General features: G+C 41.4%; 1 protein-coding gene across 3 annotated transcripts in view; it reads right to left on the bottom strand.

Moving 5' to 3' along the window:
• The window catches only part of snap91a (synaptosome associated protein 91a), a 146728-nt gene that overhangs the window by 95957 nt on the left and 32706 nt on the right, over positions 1 to 18065 (bottom strand). For all 3 annotated transcript variants that reach the window (XM_042332911.1, XM_042332910.1, XM_042332912.1), the window contains exon 2: positions 2310 to 2452. In XM_042332911.1, the coding sequence (XP_042188845.1) occupies positions 2310 to 2452 (143 nt within the window). The remainder of the gene's footprint in view (positions 1 to 2309; positions 2453 to 18065) is intronic.

Raw genomic sequence — 18065 nt, forward strand, 5'->3', positions numbered from 1 at the left:
AACTCTGGTCCACGTCTTTATCACCTCAAGGCTGGACTATGGGAACTCTCTCCTCGCCGGCCTTCCCGACACCTCCCTCCACAAGCTGCAGGTCATTCAGAACTCTGCAGCTCGTGTACTGTCCCGCACCAGACTTCGCAACCACATCACTCCCACCCTCGTTCACCTCCACTGGCTCCCCATCCCCCAGAGGATCGATTTCAAGATCCTCATCCTCACCTACAAGGCCATTCACGGCCTTGCTCCCTCCTACCTCTCCGACCTACTATCCTCGTACCTACCTGCCCGTACCCTCTGTTCCTCTGGCTCCGGTTTGCTCCACATCCCCCGCCCTAACCAGTATACCATCGGTGGCCGGGCCTTCAGCCTCTCAGCCCCTAGGCTCTGGAACTCCATCCCCCAGTGCCTTCACCTTGCTTCCTCCCTTTCCCCCTTCAAGACCAGTCTCAAGGCCTTTCTCTTCAACCGTGTCTTCAGCTCCGCTCTCGACTCTCTATCCCCTCCTCGCTCCCTCCCTTCCCTCCCCTCACCCTGACCATTTCCCCCCTGCTCGGGTCCAGACCCAACTGTCCAGCGCCTTGGGACGTCCTCCCGACTTGAACGGCGTTCTATAAATACAATCTTGTTGTTGTTGTTATTGTAGGAAGGAGCAAGGTCGTGGAGGGCTTTGAAGTCGAGGACAAGGATTTTGAACACTATCCTCTGGGGGATGGAGAGTCAGATAGAGTCAACTTGCAGGAATTCAACTGAAGTAGCCCAGTGTAATTTAGTCACAATTCCAAAGAATAAAGCTATCCCAAAACATATGTTAAAATGTTAAAACCAAAGGCAAAGTTTTTTTAAAAAATATGCAGATGACAGGAAAGGTCAATGACAGAATGAAGGATGACAGACAAGTGTACAACTGAAAGAATAAAGAGTACAGACCAGAACAGTAGACGTTCATCTTATCTTGTGCATGAAATATTGAACAAATAATGTCTCCAGATAACTGTTCCCCAAGGGATGGAGGCAAGTCCTATTTTACATTGAATGAATGAATCCACATTTATCCTGAACACAAGTTTATTCACACTGGAACAGGAAATATGCATGATTAAGAGCTGTTTGTTTGCAAAAGTGGAAAAACAGTTTTGGTGCAAACATTGAAAGTTCCTTCAAAGTATTCATTCAGGAAGCATTTATCAAATAAACTACTGATGAATTGAAATAAAATGCATCTTAAAGACACGAATAAAGTTAAGAATAACTAACTTATTTTTATAGAGATGGTTTTCAGGCCCCACTGGGAATTCTGTGGCAGTGTTGTGCACAAATCTAATGTTGATTGGCCAAATAACTCATTCTCAGTAAACACTTAATGTTGTATTTGTCTCATAGTCATCCTACCCTCACAACCACAGTCTCACTGGGAAAAATACACCTTTTATTCTGCCACACCAACACGTGGAGGGGGTTAATTACATCTCATCCTTGGGTTAACTCTATTTAAAATACTTTAAGGGAGAGAAAGAGGGTGGTTTATTTTCCTCGGGATCTCACTTTAGAGGGTGTTTTCAATGTGGGACAGGAAAAGTGTGGCTTCTGTAGAGCTGAGGGAGCACTTGAGATTAGGGTTGTGCTTTTTTTGTTTTAAATGGGCACGGGCGGGAGGAGCTGGAGAAGAATATGCCAACCATCGAAAATAGCTAATGAAATATTTAACAGGTATCTTGTTAATGGTGGTTTTATTTTTCATTTTCTATTAACTTCAATGCCCGAGGCAATCCTTCCAGATACAGTCAAGCTGTGATCTCAATTGTCAGAGCACTCGATCACAATTCTACCTTTTGCTATGACCAAAACTTTTGAGACCTCTACACAGAGTGTTGAATTGAGCAGTCTGCCGTTTCCTCTTATTATCTTTAAGATGAGATGAGAAAAAATGTCACCACATCCATTACTTTATTAACACATGATGAGCACAGCGGCTTAGGAAGAGCAATACTGATTTGCTAAGGTTTGTTGGGTCGGTACATTAGACCTCAATTTGAAAGACTAATGAGCATCAATGAATATGAAGCAAAATTAAATCACCACGATTCACTAGAAAGCAGTTACTGCAACCTCATAATTCTCATTCAATGGTAAATGACATACCTCGTATAATGTCACTGAATTATTCACAATACAAGTTAACAATGACAGACACCAGCACTGATATGACCTGAGCCTGTAATGCTCCAGTTACTTGATGTTTTCGGATCATACAGTAGTTTCTTGCAGGACTAAAATGCTGCATTTGGAATTGCAATAGGAATAAGATGTACCTCATTGCCATGGACCATCAAGTGATGTGTGGTAACCAGAGCCTTAAACACCACTACCCAGCTGCTATTTGTCGCTCTCTCAAACAGTGTGTCGGCCATCAGAGGTATATTAACATTTGTCTCATTTGTAGCTTGTATCAGATCTGAAAAAAATACAAACAATATTATAATCTCAGGTAGAACACATGTTCCAGCATATACAAGCAATATACAACAGTTGGAGCAATCATGGCAATCAGGTCCTTTGAACAATAACACCTACCTTCAAAATTAAATCAGGAAAGTCTTATGAAGCTACATGTTAAGTACTGTAATTAGGCAGCAAAATATGGAGGCATCTTTCAGCATTGCAAACTTCATTTTCCACAGCCGCACATTGCTGAGAACCTTTAATAGAATGAGTATCAGAAAACTATTGAAACCTATCATTTTAGAAGTAGCCTAAAAGTTCCCTTGTAAGTAAAGCAATTAAATCAAATTTGCTGTGGTTTTCCAAATATTGGTACTATTATTTCTAAACACTTCATTTAGCTCACAGTTGCCAGCCATGGTTTGTACATATAAAAGAATAGTTATACAACTGCAACCTACAGAGCAGTATTAGTTACAGTCATCCACTAAAGATTGCATTTCTGTAATTGTACAATGAAGACATCACAATTTAATCTTTCAGTGAATGTGTTATCATGCATATCAGGTAAGTGTAGTGTCTGTACCATCAACGTCAGCCATAACACCAACAAGGGACAGCAGGAAAGGCTTAACATATTTCCTTCGATAGAACATGGATGTGGAAAAAGATAATGAATTGATGGAGGAGATTACAATGAAGATAACCTCCTCATGGGGATTTACACGGCAAACCATTTGTGTTCATTGCAGTGATGTGACATTTGTAACCTATCTTTGCTGGATATCATTTTCTGCAACCAGGACTTTTTCTTTGATAAACAAGGGCACTTTGCTACCTTCAATGTGCCTGGGTATAAAAGTAAAACCTCAGCAGGAATTGCCATATGACTAGAGTGACTGTGACTGTTGCTGGACATTGTTAAGTGTGTAGGAGGGAGGGAAAATCGGATGAGAACATGATCGGACTTGGCCCTCTAGGATGAGTCATGAAGGTTAGCAACCAGGTGAGGTAGAGAAGTGGTATCTCTTGCATTCATCACGCTACATCACAGCCAAGCTCAACTACATTAACTCCATGCTTGCCAGACTTCCCAACTATTCCCTGCACAAGATGCAGATTAGTCAGACCGTTGCAGATTGTGTCCTCTCCCACACCAAGCTCCGTAAACTGATCACCCGCATTCCTCGCCTGGCTTCATTGGTTCTCCAACATCCAGAGAATTTGGTTTAAAATCTTCATCCTCACTTTTAAACCTCTCCACAGTCATGCTCCCCCCTTCCTCTGCGACCTATAAACACCATAACAACCTGTTGGTGGTCGGGCCTTCAGTTTTTAATAATAATCCTTGATTTGATATAGTTCCCTATCACATCTTCAAGATATCTCAAAACCCTTCACAGAATATACTGCAAAGTGAATTGGCTGTATATTTTGTGGGCGAAACTCGGCAGCCAATTGCGCACAGCAGTGTCCCACAAACAGTCGTGGATTGGGTGATCATTTTTAAAAAATGTTCTTAAGGAATTATTAACCACCGGAAAAGCGATCCGCCAATCGACTTACAACTGGGTTCCTACTTACTGCTCTGTAAACAGAGGCGTGTGGAGTAAGGAAACTTGCCCAACATTTTGCCCTGCCGGGAAACGAACCCACATCATCTCGTTTGCGAGGCAAGTGCTCTAACCACTAAGCTACAGCACTCCACGTTAAAAAGCTCGATATACACTGATTATACCATTTGAAATTGTAATCTGATAAGTTTAGGTATAATGTACCCAGTGTTTCTGCTATATTATACAATAAACCATGTGCAAAACTTGTGTGTACTTTACAGCATATGTCACAGTCATTGTAGATGCTCTTAATTTTCTAATTAACCAATGAAAATAAATTATTATTAATTCCATAAATAATAAATCATTCCAGAGTTAAGAACACTTGTAATTCCTTCTGCGTATATGGCATATAAAAACACATTCATATTTGGTGCATAATAGACCTAATTCATAGAATTATATAGCATATAAGGAGGCCATTCAGCCCATCGTGTCTATGCCGGCTCTTTGAAAAGAGCTATCCAAATCAATCCCACTCCCCCGCTCTCTCCCAATAGCCCTGCAAACTTGTCCTCCCCAAGGTAATTAGGTAATTACCTAAAAGGAATTTCAACAATTACTTACATTGATATAGTTACTGTATAGATCTTTTAATGGTGTTTATAATTTGTGCCTTCATTCATAGTTCACTTCTCAATTCTGCAGAAAGAAATTTGCTACATTATGTCTATCATTTCTCGGCCAATAGACAGTCTGGTAAATTTGGCAGATGACATTTAAAGCAGCAAAGTTTGAGGTTATAAGTTGAGGTTATACATTTTGGGGAAGAAAATAAGGAGAGGAAGTATGTGCTCAATAGTCATTTTAAAAGAAATTGAAGAGCAGAGAGAATTAGGCTTCATATAAATCTTTAAAGGTGGGAAGGCAGGTGGACAAAGCTGTGAAGAAAGCTAATGGGATTTACGGTTCTATAAATAGGAGCATAGAATATTAAAACCAAAGAGATGATGCTTAACTTGTATAAATCATTGGTTAGACTGCAGTTAGATTACTGTGCCAGGGTCCAGTTTTGGTCACCTCACTTCAGAAAGGATCTATAGAGAGAATGTAGATAGGAATTACTGGGATGACACCAGGGATGAGTGGTTTGAACGATGAGCAGAGATCGGAGAACTGGACCTATTTTTACTGATTGCGATGAGGCCTCACAAGAGAGGTTTGAATGGACAAGGCCATTCAACCCATTTAATCTTAACCTACCAGAATAGCTACCCTACATCCCATCAACCATCATCTTGGTAACTTGTTCCAGTCAATAATTACACTCTGGCTAAAAAAGAAATCCTCACGTCTATCCTGAAATTGTCCTTTGCAACGCTAACTTTTGTGCATATGAAACTATTGTTCTGAGTTTATTTTCTCAATCCACTATTTTAAAAAAATGATACCTCTATGAGGTCCCCTCTGAGATGTGTTGTTTCAAGACTGAAGAGCCCTAGCTTGTCTATTCATTGCTCATCGCTCATTTCTCCAACATTGGGGATCATCTTGTTACTTCTTCTCTGCATCGAGGCTTGACTATGCAAACTTACTACTTGTCGGCCTCCCCAACTCCTCTCTCCATAGGCTGCAGTCATCCAGAATTCTGCAGCCAGTGTCCTCTCCCGCACTAGACTCTGTGACCCTACACCCTCTTCGAGCGGGCTTTCAATCTCCCTGCTTCCCCCCTGCCTTCCCCCCTCCTCCACCCCGACCCTCAGCTCAGGTCCGAAACTCTGTCTGTCCAGCGCCCTGGGGCGTCCTCCCGACGTGAAAGGCGCTATACAAATGAAATGCTATTGTTGTTTGCTGTTAAGATCTTTGGTTCTACACATAACCTATAATTCTAAAGTACACAAAAATGAGCTAAAGGATGCGATAAAAAAGCACTTTATTAAGTACACTCTGTTGAGTCCTGTAGCTCAGTGGTTAGAGCACTTGCTTCACAAGCGAGAGACCTGGGTTCGATTCCCGGCAGGGTGAAACTTCGGGCAAGTTTCCTTATTGCACACCCCTGATAATAATCCCTCAAGAAAGAGAACAACAATAAATTGGTCACTTCAATCCACGACTGTTTGTGGGACACTGCTATGTGCAATTGAATGCTGCGTTTCGCCCACAAATGTACAGTCAATTCACTTTACAGTCTATTCTGTGAAGCGCTTTGAGACGTCTAGAAGACATGAAAAGCGCTATATCAAATGCAAGGATTATTATTATCATTATTATTAAAGTATTGAGCTATACATAATAGGAACCCCTCATGTTCAAATCCTGGTCTGCACTGCTCACGTCAACAGGGTACTATATTTACAGTGCTTCTGCAGGAGCCCAGCGTTTCTGCGCTAATCACTCCCTAACCCACAACTCATGCTGAAGTGTGCATGTGTTTGCTGGGTGAGACAACCTAGTGACTAAGCCTATTTAGCGAATGGCTAAGCACAACAGTATATTGCCATTTGGGGAAGATAGGTGGAAAGTAAACAATTTGAAAGAAAAAGAAGATCACTTTATTTAATACACTTTGAGATGGATTCTCAAATGTGGAATTTATACTGTACCTTTGACTGTCAGATGTGTAGGTTGCCATGCAGGTGTAAGCCAGTCCTTGGAGTTTCGCTTCCTAACAAAGTTATATTCTTAACACTTTTACACGTAACACTGGAAAACTGATTGAGCAGCAAACAGACTGGCTCAGTACCTGACTGCATCAAACTACCAGTAGAAATAAACCCATTCACATCAGCAATCTGGTCCTTTGCTTCCCGCCCCACCACAAAGGTTCATAGCAGGCCCCACTCCTTTAGCAATGGAGAATGGACAAGTAATACAGGACGCTGAACATGATCTTTGCACAAGTGTCTGACCTCATGTATAAAGCCAGAGGGGGAGGTAACTGGTAGCTCAGCTAAGTACAGCCAACATAAACCTCAGAGGGAGATAAAGAACAGCATTCAGTAGAGAAGCTAGGTTTGACTGCTTGCTTTATACCATAGCTTTCCCTTTGCAATTCATCTGGTTCGTGTTGAATGTTAAGGTTGGCTGTATTAGTTTAGCACAAGCCATAGAATGTACAGTGGCATTTTCTATTAGAGGTGTGAGTGTTTAGATAGGGATTGATTTATTGTGTAATGAATAAATGGCTTGGTTCTCGATTCCTCTGTCTTGTTTATTATTTGACCTCTGATCTAACCTGGCTCTGCTCCAGGTCTGTTTGTCAAGAGGGTCACCACAAATCTTCACAGCAGCTTCATTTATTCATCAGTTCTATAGTTCAGAATCCAGTGTACAAGTTACAACAGTCTAATCCTCCCAAACATTTTCAACACAAATGCAGTTCTTAAAAGAAAATAGCACCTGAAGGACAAAGACAATACAACTTACATTGCACCCTTCACTTTGGATAACATCTCAGAGCGCTTCAAAATGACAGGATCAAATGACAAGAAAGGGAGAAGGCAGAAAAGGAGGGGGAAGTGACTATAGGCACAGTTGAAGAAGTAGGTTTTAAGGTGGAATTTACAGATACATAGATCACAGGCAATGAGGGAGGGAGTTCCAAAGTGTAGTAACTCAAACCTCAGCTGTAGGGGGTTCGTTGTAAGCCTGAGTTAGCCAAATGGAGATTGAGCAGAGGAGTGGGTAGAAGATCAAGAGACAGGGAGGTGCTGGAGTGTGAAGGAGTTGTGAACTGAAGAGCTCCAACACATTATCCACATGAAGGCTAGGATATAAGTGCACGTTGTCTTTGATGTTGTAAGGTGCTCAAGACTTGAATTCTAGTAATATGAACTGTGTTCTCCTATTATGGACAAATGTGATAATGTTTCAGACTTGTGGAGTTTGTCCTCATTAAAATAATACACATCTATCTCAGGCAGATACACTAATCAGACAGCTTTCCACTATTTAGCCTCAAAGGAACCAAAAAGAAAGAAACAAAATGCAAAATACCGCTGATGCTAGAAATTTGAAACAAAAACAGAAGTCGCTGGGAACACTCAGCAGAAGACGAAGGGTTGTGGACCCGAAACGTCGACTCACTTTCCTTTTTCCATAGATGCTGCCTGACCTGCTGAGTGTTCCCAGCGACTGCTGTTTTTGAAAAAGAAAGTTAGGTGCTGTATTTCCCCTATTTTGGTATCAGACCGGATTACTTGGTAGCACTCTCTTGAGTCAGAAGGTTGTGGGTTCAAGCTCCACGTCGGAACCTTTAGTGCCCAGGCGGACACTCTATAATTGATGCTGCGGGAACGCTGCATTGTTGGAGGTACTGTTCCCACCCCAATCTGCCCCACTATCGCCATTTTGCCTCCGCTCTCTGGAGTTCCATTCCTGGGACTCTCCAAATTACTCCCTCCCCTCTTTCAAGGCAAGTCAAGACCTAACTCTTTGACCACGCTTTGGGTCATCTTTTCCACTTCCCATCCTACCTCTCTTGGATTCCACTCCCAGCTCAGGTGCCCAACCGACCTTCCCACATGAAAAAGGTGCTGTGTAAATGTGGTTATGTTTCTGGAAGGGAAACACAAAATATTACTTTTGGTGCCCGCGGACCTTTCTCAAATACGAAATCCGACCCGCGGCAGCCAAAAGGTTGGACCACCCTGAATTAGAATATGGAAATGCCCTGCCAGGAAAGGTGGTTGAGGCAAAATCCATACTGGCCTTCAAGAGGGAACTAGACAAGACACCTTAAAAAAGTCAACTACAGGGGAAAGGGCACATAAGTGGAACTGAAAGGACCGCTCTTGAGGGAGCCTCTGCACAGACAGAGTGGGCCAAACATTCTTCTGTGTCGTAAATTTCTATGGTTATATGGTTCAGGTAGACTTTAAAGATTCTATGGCACTATTCTAAAAAAGGGGATTTCTCCCAGTGTACTGACCAGCAATCCCCCAGTAAAAAAAAGACTGTGGGATATTGCTGTGTGCAAATTGGTCAACATGTTCACCTAAAAAATACTGCACTTTGCAGTAAATCCTGTGAAGAACTTTGAAACGTTCTCCTGATGTGCCAATTGCACACCGCAGCGTCCCACAAAGAGTCATGGATTGAGTGACCAATTTATTATCATCTATTTTTTTGGAAGCATTATTACTTATTACCATTATAAATCGACTAACAACTGGCTTCTACTTACCTCTAGGTAAACAGAGGCATGTAGAGTAAGGAAACTTGCCCAACGTTTCACCCTGCCCGGTATCGAATCCAGGTGTCTCGCTTGTGAGGCGAGTGCTCTAACCACTGAGCTACAGGACTCCACGCAAGAGTTATTCTTATTATTACAAGCTCCTGACAAATCAACATTGGCTTAATTTATCACTACCACTTGTCACCATGCTGTCAATATCCCTACTCCATTTATTTATTTTAAAAAATGCCCAACTCGCCATTCCTGATAACCCGTCACTGAGCCCTTTTCCCAAAGTTTATTGCATGGAATTGCTGGCACTAGTAATGATCTCCATCCAGCAAGGACAACAGGTCTGCAGAGGGGAAACGAATGAGACACTATCTGGTAGCATTCAGAACTCATCAAAAGTAACAGCCAACTCACATGATTTCAGTTTAAGGTCCACAAGGATTCACCACATCATTTCTTACCATATGATAACCAAATGTCTGGTTCATATATGGCAGCATGCTGATCATATCCTGACACTTTTTGACCCCAGAATGAATGTCACATAAGCTACTCCAAATGTAGCCTTACTTTGCTCCTGTCACTTCTGCGTGAAAGATTTAACGTTTTTAATCAGAATAGCTTGTTATTTGAAACCCTGTAGCAGTGGGAGAACAATTGGTTTACAGTGTTTCTGAGGAGGGTTGGGCTGGACTGGGAATTAAGAGAACAGAGGGAGAACACATGGTTCCTACTAATGATTCTGTCTGATGACTCCTGCTGGAATATGCGCGAGGGTTAACTTTCAACGAGAATAGGATAGGTTCCAAAAAAAAACAATTGAATGGTCACTAGACACGGAAGCACATGTAATCACTTAGCGCTGTCTCTCAGCACCCTCACTGCAGAAGACCAGGCTGGACATTAAGTGTTCCATTTCTGCACCTCATCTCAATGCACCACATTAAGCATGGATGCACACTCAACAGGCAAGCTATGTCATGCTGAGTTTGAATTGTGTAAGGTTTGAAAAAGATGCTGTTCTGAACACTTGTATAGTTTCTCCTGGAGTCCAGGCCAACAATCCCTCAAGATAGAAAAAAAAGGTCATTCTCTTTGTGGTTGTTCGTGGGACACTGCAGTATGCAAATTGGCTGCCATGTTTGGGTACAAATACACAGTCACTGCACTCTAAAGTAAATCGTGCAAAGCCCTTTGAGACTTTTTGTTGATGTGATAAAGTGCTATATCAAATGCAAGGATTATTTTTTAAATTCTTTATAGGCTTATACATTACACAAATATTACATTTTCAAAAAATTGCATTTACGTAGCACCTCTCATATTGGGAGATTGCCCCAAAGTGCTGGATAGCCGAGAGTTTGCACCCGAGCTGGGGATTACATTCGGGAGGAGTGGAAAAAATGACTGAAGGCGCAGTCTTCAGTCTGAAGATTTTGAGACAGACCTTGGAGCGGCAAAGGAAGGCGTGAAGTCCACTTTTGAGTCAAGTGGACAAAGTTTAGGTGTAAACTGATACGAATTGCAACACCAAAAAAACTTTAAGAACTGGAGACAATTTGTGAACAGGCTACTTATAACCAGTATAGACATATGTTATGTTGGTACAAGATGTGTCTAATCACCAAGTCTGTATGAAACTTATATCCTTAAACAAAACTGTAGAAGCTACACAAGCAGCGCTGTCTGCTTGCAATGCACACACATTCCCAGCTATAAATATTGCACTTCACATTTCATATCAGTCAGAAGTATATCATTTGGAGGAATCCCAACTGCAGAACAACAAAGCACCTCAGGAAATTAATTTGAAAAATGTTCTCATGTAAATCATTGTAAATGGAAGGAAATGGATTTTGAAACTAGTATGAAGGCCTAATTGACTCTACTGAGACTACATTACATGTAATTTGGTGTCTTCATTTATTAGTAAAATAATAAAAACACATAAAGGCAAGATTCCTTATTGAAGGCATTAAGAGCAAATACTAACTTGGCAATTTCGTTCAAAAATAAGTTACTAGTACAAGTGTTTACAACAGTAAAGAGTTTACAATTACAAGAGTTTATTGTATTTGCAGTTGTGCATGTTCCTTATACACATTTAATCTCATGAAGAAAAATTCTGCATAAATACTCTCACCGCCACAGCAAATCCAGAACTCAAATTAATTTCCACATCAGAAGTTATGTCCCATTATCTAAGTCTATACCCATTCTTAAAAATTCTCATCCCATTCACAGATAACTTTTTGAGTTCACAATTTTATGTAAAGTGTAGTGACTTTGTATTTTGTAGGTGAATATGGCAACCAATTTGCACACAGCAATGTCCCACACACAGCCATGAAGAAAGTGAATGACCAATTTTATCTGGGTCATTGTTGGCCAGGACACAGAGAGAAACACCCTTCTTTTTTCAATTATACTGTGTGGTACTGACTCTCTTTATACACAAAACGTATAGAGATAAATGTACAATAATCCCTTAAAAAAATTAATATGGTCACTCAATCCATGACTGTTTGTGGGACCCTGCTGTGCGCAATTGGCTGCCACGTTTCGCCCACAAAACACACAGTCAATTCACTTTACAGTGTATCCTGTGAAGCGCTTTGAGACATCTCCAAGACATGATAAGGTGCTATATCAAATGCAAGGATTATTATTAGTATATATAGTGCCATGGAATCTTTAACATCCACCTGAACAGACAGGACCTCAACACCTCAACCGAAGGACGACACCTCTAACAATGCACACTTCCAGGACTACACTGGAGTATCAGCCTAACGTATATAAGTTGAAAGTCCAGACGTGGGCATGAATATGGAATCTCTGACACAGAGGCAAGAGTACTACCAACTGAGCCAGGCTGACAATTCATGCCAAATTTAAAAGGGCCAGCCAACATTTGCCAAATTTGGCAACAGCTACATTAAAAAGAGTATGAGCAGAAAATGTCATGGAGACAAATTAGTGCCAGAAATCCATGAAGCACCAATTTGTCCTCAAATGTTATGATTTGTAGAGTATTTGCAATATGAACCAGTAGCACAGAACATAGTAGTATCTATCTACATTGGAGGGTTTTCTTTCCTTAAGGTGAGGCATCCTCAACTACATGCAGATATTATATCAATTAAAGGTTCTGACCATGGAAGTAATTCTTAAGGGTTCCCATCCCTTTAACAAGCTTGAAGGGCATAAATCATGCAGAGATTATTTCCTGTTGATACGTTATATATATAGCCCTTAGGTACCTTTATTTTGTTTTAATTCAATTGATGGGCAGAAAAATAGTTGTAGTTATCTTGGTAGTCCACCAAAAGCAAATTAAAACATCTTTAACACTAGCAGGATAAGAACACGACATATGTATGCACGCCTTAACTTGAGGTGAGAGAAAAACAAACACACTGATATGGAAGCGATATCAGAAAAAATTAAATAAGAGAAAGATCTATATTTCCCTTCATTTATTTACTAACAATCACAAGCCAGCATCAATCCTCTGAACTGTAAATTAGTTCTTAGTACTGACATTGGGCATTTGAATCCTTGGTTCAAAATACCTCTATGCTGGGGATGGACACAAACTGCCTTTGCATCACTATAGTGATTTGAGAAAAGTAATGAAATGGTGGTGCTTTTTCACATTATGCAACTGTACCATCTGCTCAGTAGTTTCTGCTTTGCCAAGCACCATGATTCAACAATTTGGGCATATCGTGGATGAAGAGTTTTCCACACGTATCCAACCACCCAAGCATCAATAGCATAATTTGCAGAACGATGTTCTCAACAAAGATAATGACCTCAAGTTTGATTTCGTAGAGTTAACATTTTTAAAGCCTACTCAATAGGCAATACATTTTAAAAATGCATTTATCATTACACTACTATGTTCCTAAAGAGAGATATACCAAAGCATAAAGCACTTCCTTCTTAATACATGTAATGAAATGGTCCCAAAAGAAGCTCAGTGGTTAGAGAACTTGCTTCCCCAGCAAGAGGACCTGGGTTCGATTCCTGGCAGGACGAAACGTTGGGCAAGTTTCCTTATTCCACACGCCTTTGTTTACCTAGCAGCAAGTAGAAACCCGGTTGTTAGTCGATTGGCGGACCACTTTCTGGGGATAATAATCTCTTAATAATAATAATAAAAATGCGAGTCATTCAATCCACAACTATTTGTGGGTCATTGCTGTCCGAAATTGGCTGCTGCATTTCACCCACAAAATATATTTAATTCACTTTACAGTATATTCTGTGAAGCGCTTTGAGAAGTCTCGAAGACATGATAAAGCACTATATCAAATGCAAGGATTATTATTATTAAATAGGTGAGCAACAAAAATGTTAGTGCTGTATTTGCCCAAATAACCATTATGTAACAGCCATTTATATAGAATCTTATTTATATAATAACTGGTGCAGCCTTACTTAATTCTGCACACAATTGTTCTAACAGATTGAAAACAGATGCTTCTATTATGGATCTGAACAAACATGTGGCCTGGATAATAAAGTGAAACAGGAAGGCATCTCTTCCAGTTGGTTGAACTAAACACAGTGTTACACATTGGCAGAAGCTGCCACAGAAAGAACAACCTTCCATAAATCTGACCTAATGGCAGCTGCTGTTAACATGCTAAAATAGGTGACACCCAGAAAACTAGGAAAGGCGACAAGTAGGTGGCAAAGGCTTCCTTGCTCCCTTCATGCTTTGAGAATGAGACAATCAGATGACCGATAAACGCAGCAATCATCGTAACCACAAGATAAAATTCTGTGTCTGTGTGTGTGTCTATGGGGGTGGGGGGGAAGGGGGAGGAATGGAATTTTATTCTGCAGTGTGTTAGAAGGAAATGTGGCAGCAACTAATTGCATGGTTTGAGGTGGGGATTCACCACAGCAAATTCGGCACAAAAAAACATGCGGCAGTTGAAGGAAACAGCAGCAATAACTTGCACTTATATAGTGCCCTCCATGCAGGGTAGTGTCTCAGAGCACTTAATAGTGGAGGAGCCTAAGTTCAAGCCGGGGGGAGGTGGCTGTAAGCACAGTCAAAGAGGAAATTTTCAGGCGGGACTTGAAAGAGGGGAGAGAGGGGGCAAGGCGGAGGGATTGAGGGAGAGTGTTCCAGAGTTTTGGGGCGTAGTGGTTCAAAGCAAAGCACGATCTCCGATAGTGAGGCAGAGGGTGTAAGGGATGAGCAGGAGGCCGGTGCCAGTCGAGCGGAGGTGCTGGGTGGTGGATCGGGGATTGAGGAGGTTGGAGAGGTAGGGAGGTGCCAGGGAATGAATGGACATTTCATCATATTGTAGAAATGAACAGGAGGTTCAAAGTGATTCTACTAATAATAATAACAATCGTTGCATTTGATATAGAATCTTAACATTGTTGAAACTTGTCAGTGCTCTTCACAGAATATACTGTACAATTAAATTGACTGTACCTTTTGTGGGTGAAATGCGGCAGCCAATTGCACACAGCAATGTCCCACAAACAGTCGTGGATTGAGTGACCAAATTATCATTGTTATTATTATTAAGAGATTATGATCCCCAGAAAGCGATCCTCCAATTGACTAATAACCAGGTTCCTACCTTCTGCTAGGCAAACAGAGGTGTGTGGAGTAAGGAAACTTCCCCACAGTTTCGCCCTGCCCAGGAACTGAACCTGGGTCCTTTCGCTTGCGAGGCGAGTGCTCCACCTAATAGGGTGCAGCACGCCACATGAATCCTAGTCTAAAACACTGCCTTTGAACATGCAATTGTTTCTATCGACTCAATCACACGACGCCTCCACGTGACTGGCTCCGGCCTCCTACTTGTCCCTTGCCCCCTCCGCTCCGCCAACAGCGGCCATGTTTTTTGCCACTACCCGAAACTTTGGAACTCTTTTCCTTAATCTCTGCACCTTGCCCGATCCTCCATTTTCAAATCACCCCTAAAAACCTTCCTTTTCAACCGTACTTATAGTCGCCTCCCTCTTCCCCCGGCTCGGTATCAGACTACTCTGAATCAATGGCACTATATAAATGCAAGTTATTGCTGTTGTTGACATATCTTTGGCCTTTCAGATTTTTTCTCTCTTCGATTGGGAGTTTATGCTCAGAGCATGCCAAACTATGCTTTCAAAGTGTCATCTGCCTGCCAAATCTCTCACATTTTGTGATACTGTTATCTGAGCTGTTACCTTGTTCAGCTGCTGAGTAGTTTTCTGTTGCTTTGAACCACAAATGATATCTGATCTTTATGCAGTAAGTTTTCTTTCTAACAAACTCAATTGCACTGAATTCTTTTTGAAAGGGTTGCTTATTACTGTAATGCATAAGCTGCGTTAAGAAACCTTTTATTCAATGATTTCATACTTTACATGAGTGCTGTTTGATCAATCATAAAGCTCAGATCTTTAGTGGATTGAGGTTCCTATGCTATGGTAATCTTCCTCCGAACAAACAATCAAACAAGTTGTCAGTATAAACAGTGATTGCGGTGAGCAAAATAACTTTTAACAAATCACAAGAGTGACCAATGCATGGCACAGAACAATTACATATATACTGTAATGCAGGGAAAGTGTAACTTGATCAAGTCAGTGATGTTAAGTCCTTAAGTGCAATGCAAATGCACCCAGCCATGGGATATCAGATTATTTGTACGTATAAAGTAGTGCAAATGAGAAGTATGCATTTTGAATTTCATTGTACTTTGGTTTACAGTAATAAGAAAAGAATGCACTAAAAGGAGAAACAGCTTTATCGGAAATAAAATAACCACAATCATTTGAACTGCATACGAAGAACAGCACCCACAAAATATACAGTCAATTCACTTTACAGTATATTCTATGAAGCGCTTTGAGACGTCGTGAAGACGTGATAAGGCTCTATATCAAATGCAAGGATTATTATTATTTTTATTATTAACAGTTTTACAGTGTTTCCTCTCTTAAAAGAATTAACACCAACTAAAATATTACAATTCCTGCTGATATTTTCCAGATAGCCAATTGTGATACATAAGTCTCTTTGCAGTTTGATCCTGAAGAGCCATTTCAGAAAATCAATGGTCTTCTCTAGAATAAATTTGGCTAAACTAATAAGTCAGAAGTATTTTACAGAATTGTTCTGTAAAACGAGTCATTGACAGTTTAATTCCTTCATAAAGGAGTTATAGTAGTAAACTAATACCTTGCAGGAAACAAAAGTCTGCCAATAACTGGCATTACTCTTAAATTGCTCCCATAACACTGTGGAAAGGACACAATCATAATAAATTATATAATACAACTGGCTAACAACATGTCAGAGAATATGTTTTATATTAGCAATATACTGTGGCTCAGTGGTTAGAGCACTCGCTTTGCAAGCGAGAGACCTGAGTTCAATTCCAGGCAGGGCGAAACCTTGGGCAAGTTTCCTTACTCCACACGCCTAATAATAATCCCTCCAAAAACCAAAAACAATAATAAATTGGTCATTTTCAATCTACGACTGTTTGTGGGACATTGCTGTGCGCAATTGGCTGCCGCGTTTGCCCACAAATATACAGTCAATTCACTTTACAGTGTGTTCTGTGAAGCGCTTTGGGACGTCCTCCTGACGTGAAAAGCGCTATATCAAATGCAAGGATTATTATTATTATTATTATTATTATATTATACTGAATGACAAAACCTTGCTTCTTCTGAACAGTTCTTGTTCCATTGTCTAGACCAAATGATTTGTCAGCATGGTATTACTGCAATTTGCATACAACATAAGAACTTAACATTGAAATAGCACCTACATATCGTGAGGACATCTCAAAATGCTTCACACAATCGACTGGTAGGCCGAGTTGGGAGGAGTTAGCCCACAGTTGAAGAGATAGGTCTTAAGGTGTTTTTTGAGGGGAGGGAGAGAGGGGCAAGACAAGAGGGGCAAAGGGTAAGATAAGGGTCTTTGAAATTGAGTTCCGAAGAACAGGGCAGAATGGCTGAAAACTCATTCACTGATGGTTCACTTTTACCTTTCCCATCGCCTCCACTTTATATCCACTAACGGCTTCTCCTCCAGCCTGGGCACCATAATGCATGCCGTTCCTCAGGGCTTTGTCCTTGGTTCTCTCCTCTTTAATTTACATGCTCTGCTCAGTGATACCATCCGCAGACATTAACCGCAGGGGATAACTTCCTATTGCATGCAGATGACACCCAACTCTATCTCTCTGTCTCCACCCTCGACTCCAGGACAACTGCTGTGCTGATAGATTGTCTGTCAGACATCAATTCTTGGCTGAAAGCCAACTTTCTCCAGTTGAAGGCAAGACCAAGGTCCTCCTGCTTCACTCCTGTCAGCGCCTCCCCACCTCAGTCGCTGACAGTATCACTAATCATAGATGCACTCTCCACCTCACCCAAATCAGTAAAGAAACTGAGTGCCTTGTTCCATCTCAACTGTCCTTTGAACTCCACATTTGTGCCATTGACTCGTTGTGCCTTCCCCCACCTCCACAATATTGCCAGCCTCCGCCACTACCTCTCCCCTCAGGCTGCCGACACCCTCATCCATGCCTTCATTACGCACAAGCTTAACTATGCATAACTATGCTCGCTGGACTTCCCAACTCTTTCCTCCACAAACTGCGGATTGTTCAGAACTCTGCAGCTCATGGCCTCTCTCCCATCAGGGAGCCGATCACCCCCCATCCTTTCCCGGCTTCACTGGTTCCCCAACCCCCAGAGGAAGTGAGTCCTTACTTTTAAAGCCCTTCACAGTCTTGCTCCTCCCTGCCTCCACAACCAACTAAAACCATACCAACCTGCCCACTCCCTGAAATCGGCAGGCACTGGCTGCCTCAGGTCACTTGCCATGCCCGTCACATCATCAG

Source organism: Callorhinchus milii, unplaced genomic scaffold, assembly GCF_018977255.1.
Source record: "Callorhinchus milii isolate IMCB2004 unplaced genomic scaffold, IMCB_Cmil_1.0 Scaffold3, whole genome shotgun sequence".
NCBI classification, from domain to species: domain Eukaryota; kingdom Metazoa; phylum Chordata; class Chondrichthyes; order Chimaeriformes; family Callorhinchidae; genus Callorhinchus; species Callorhinchus milii.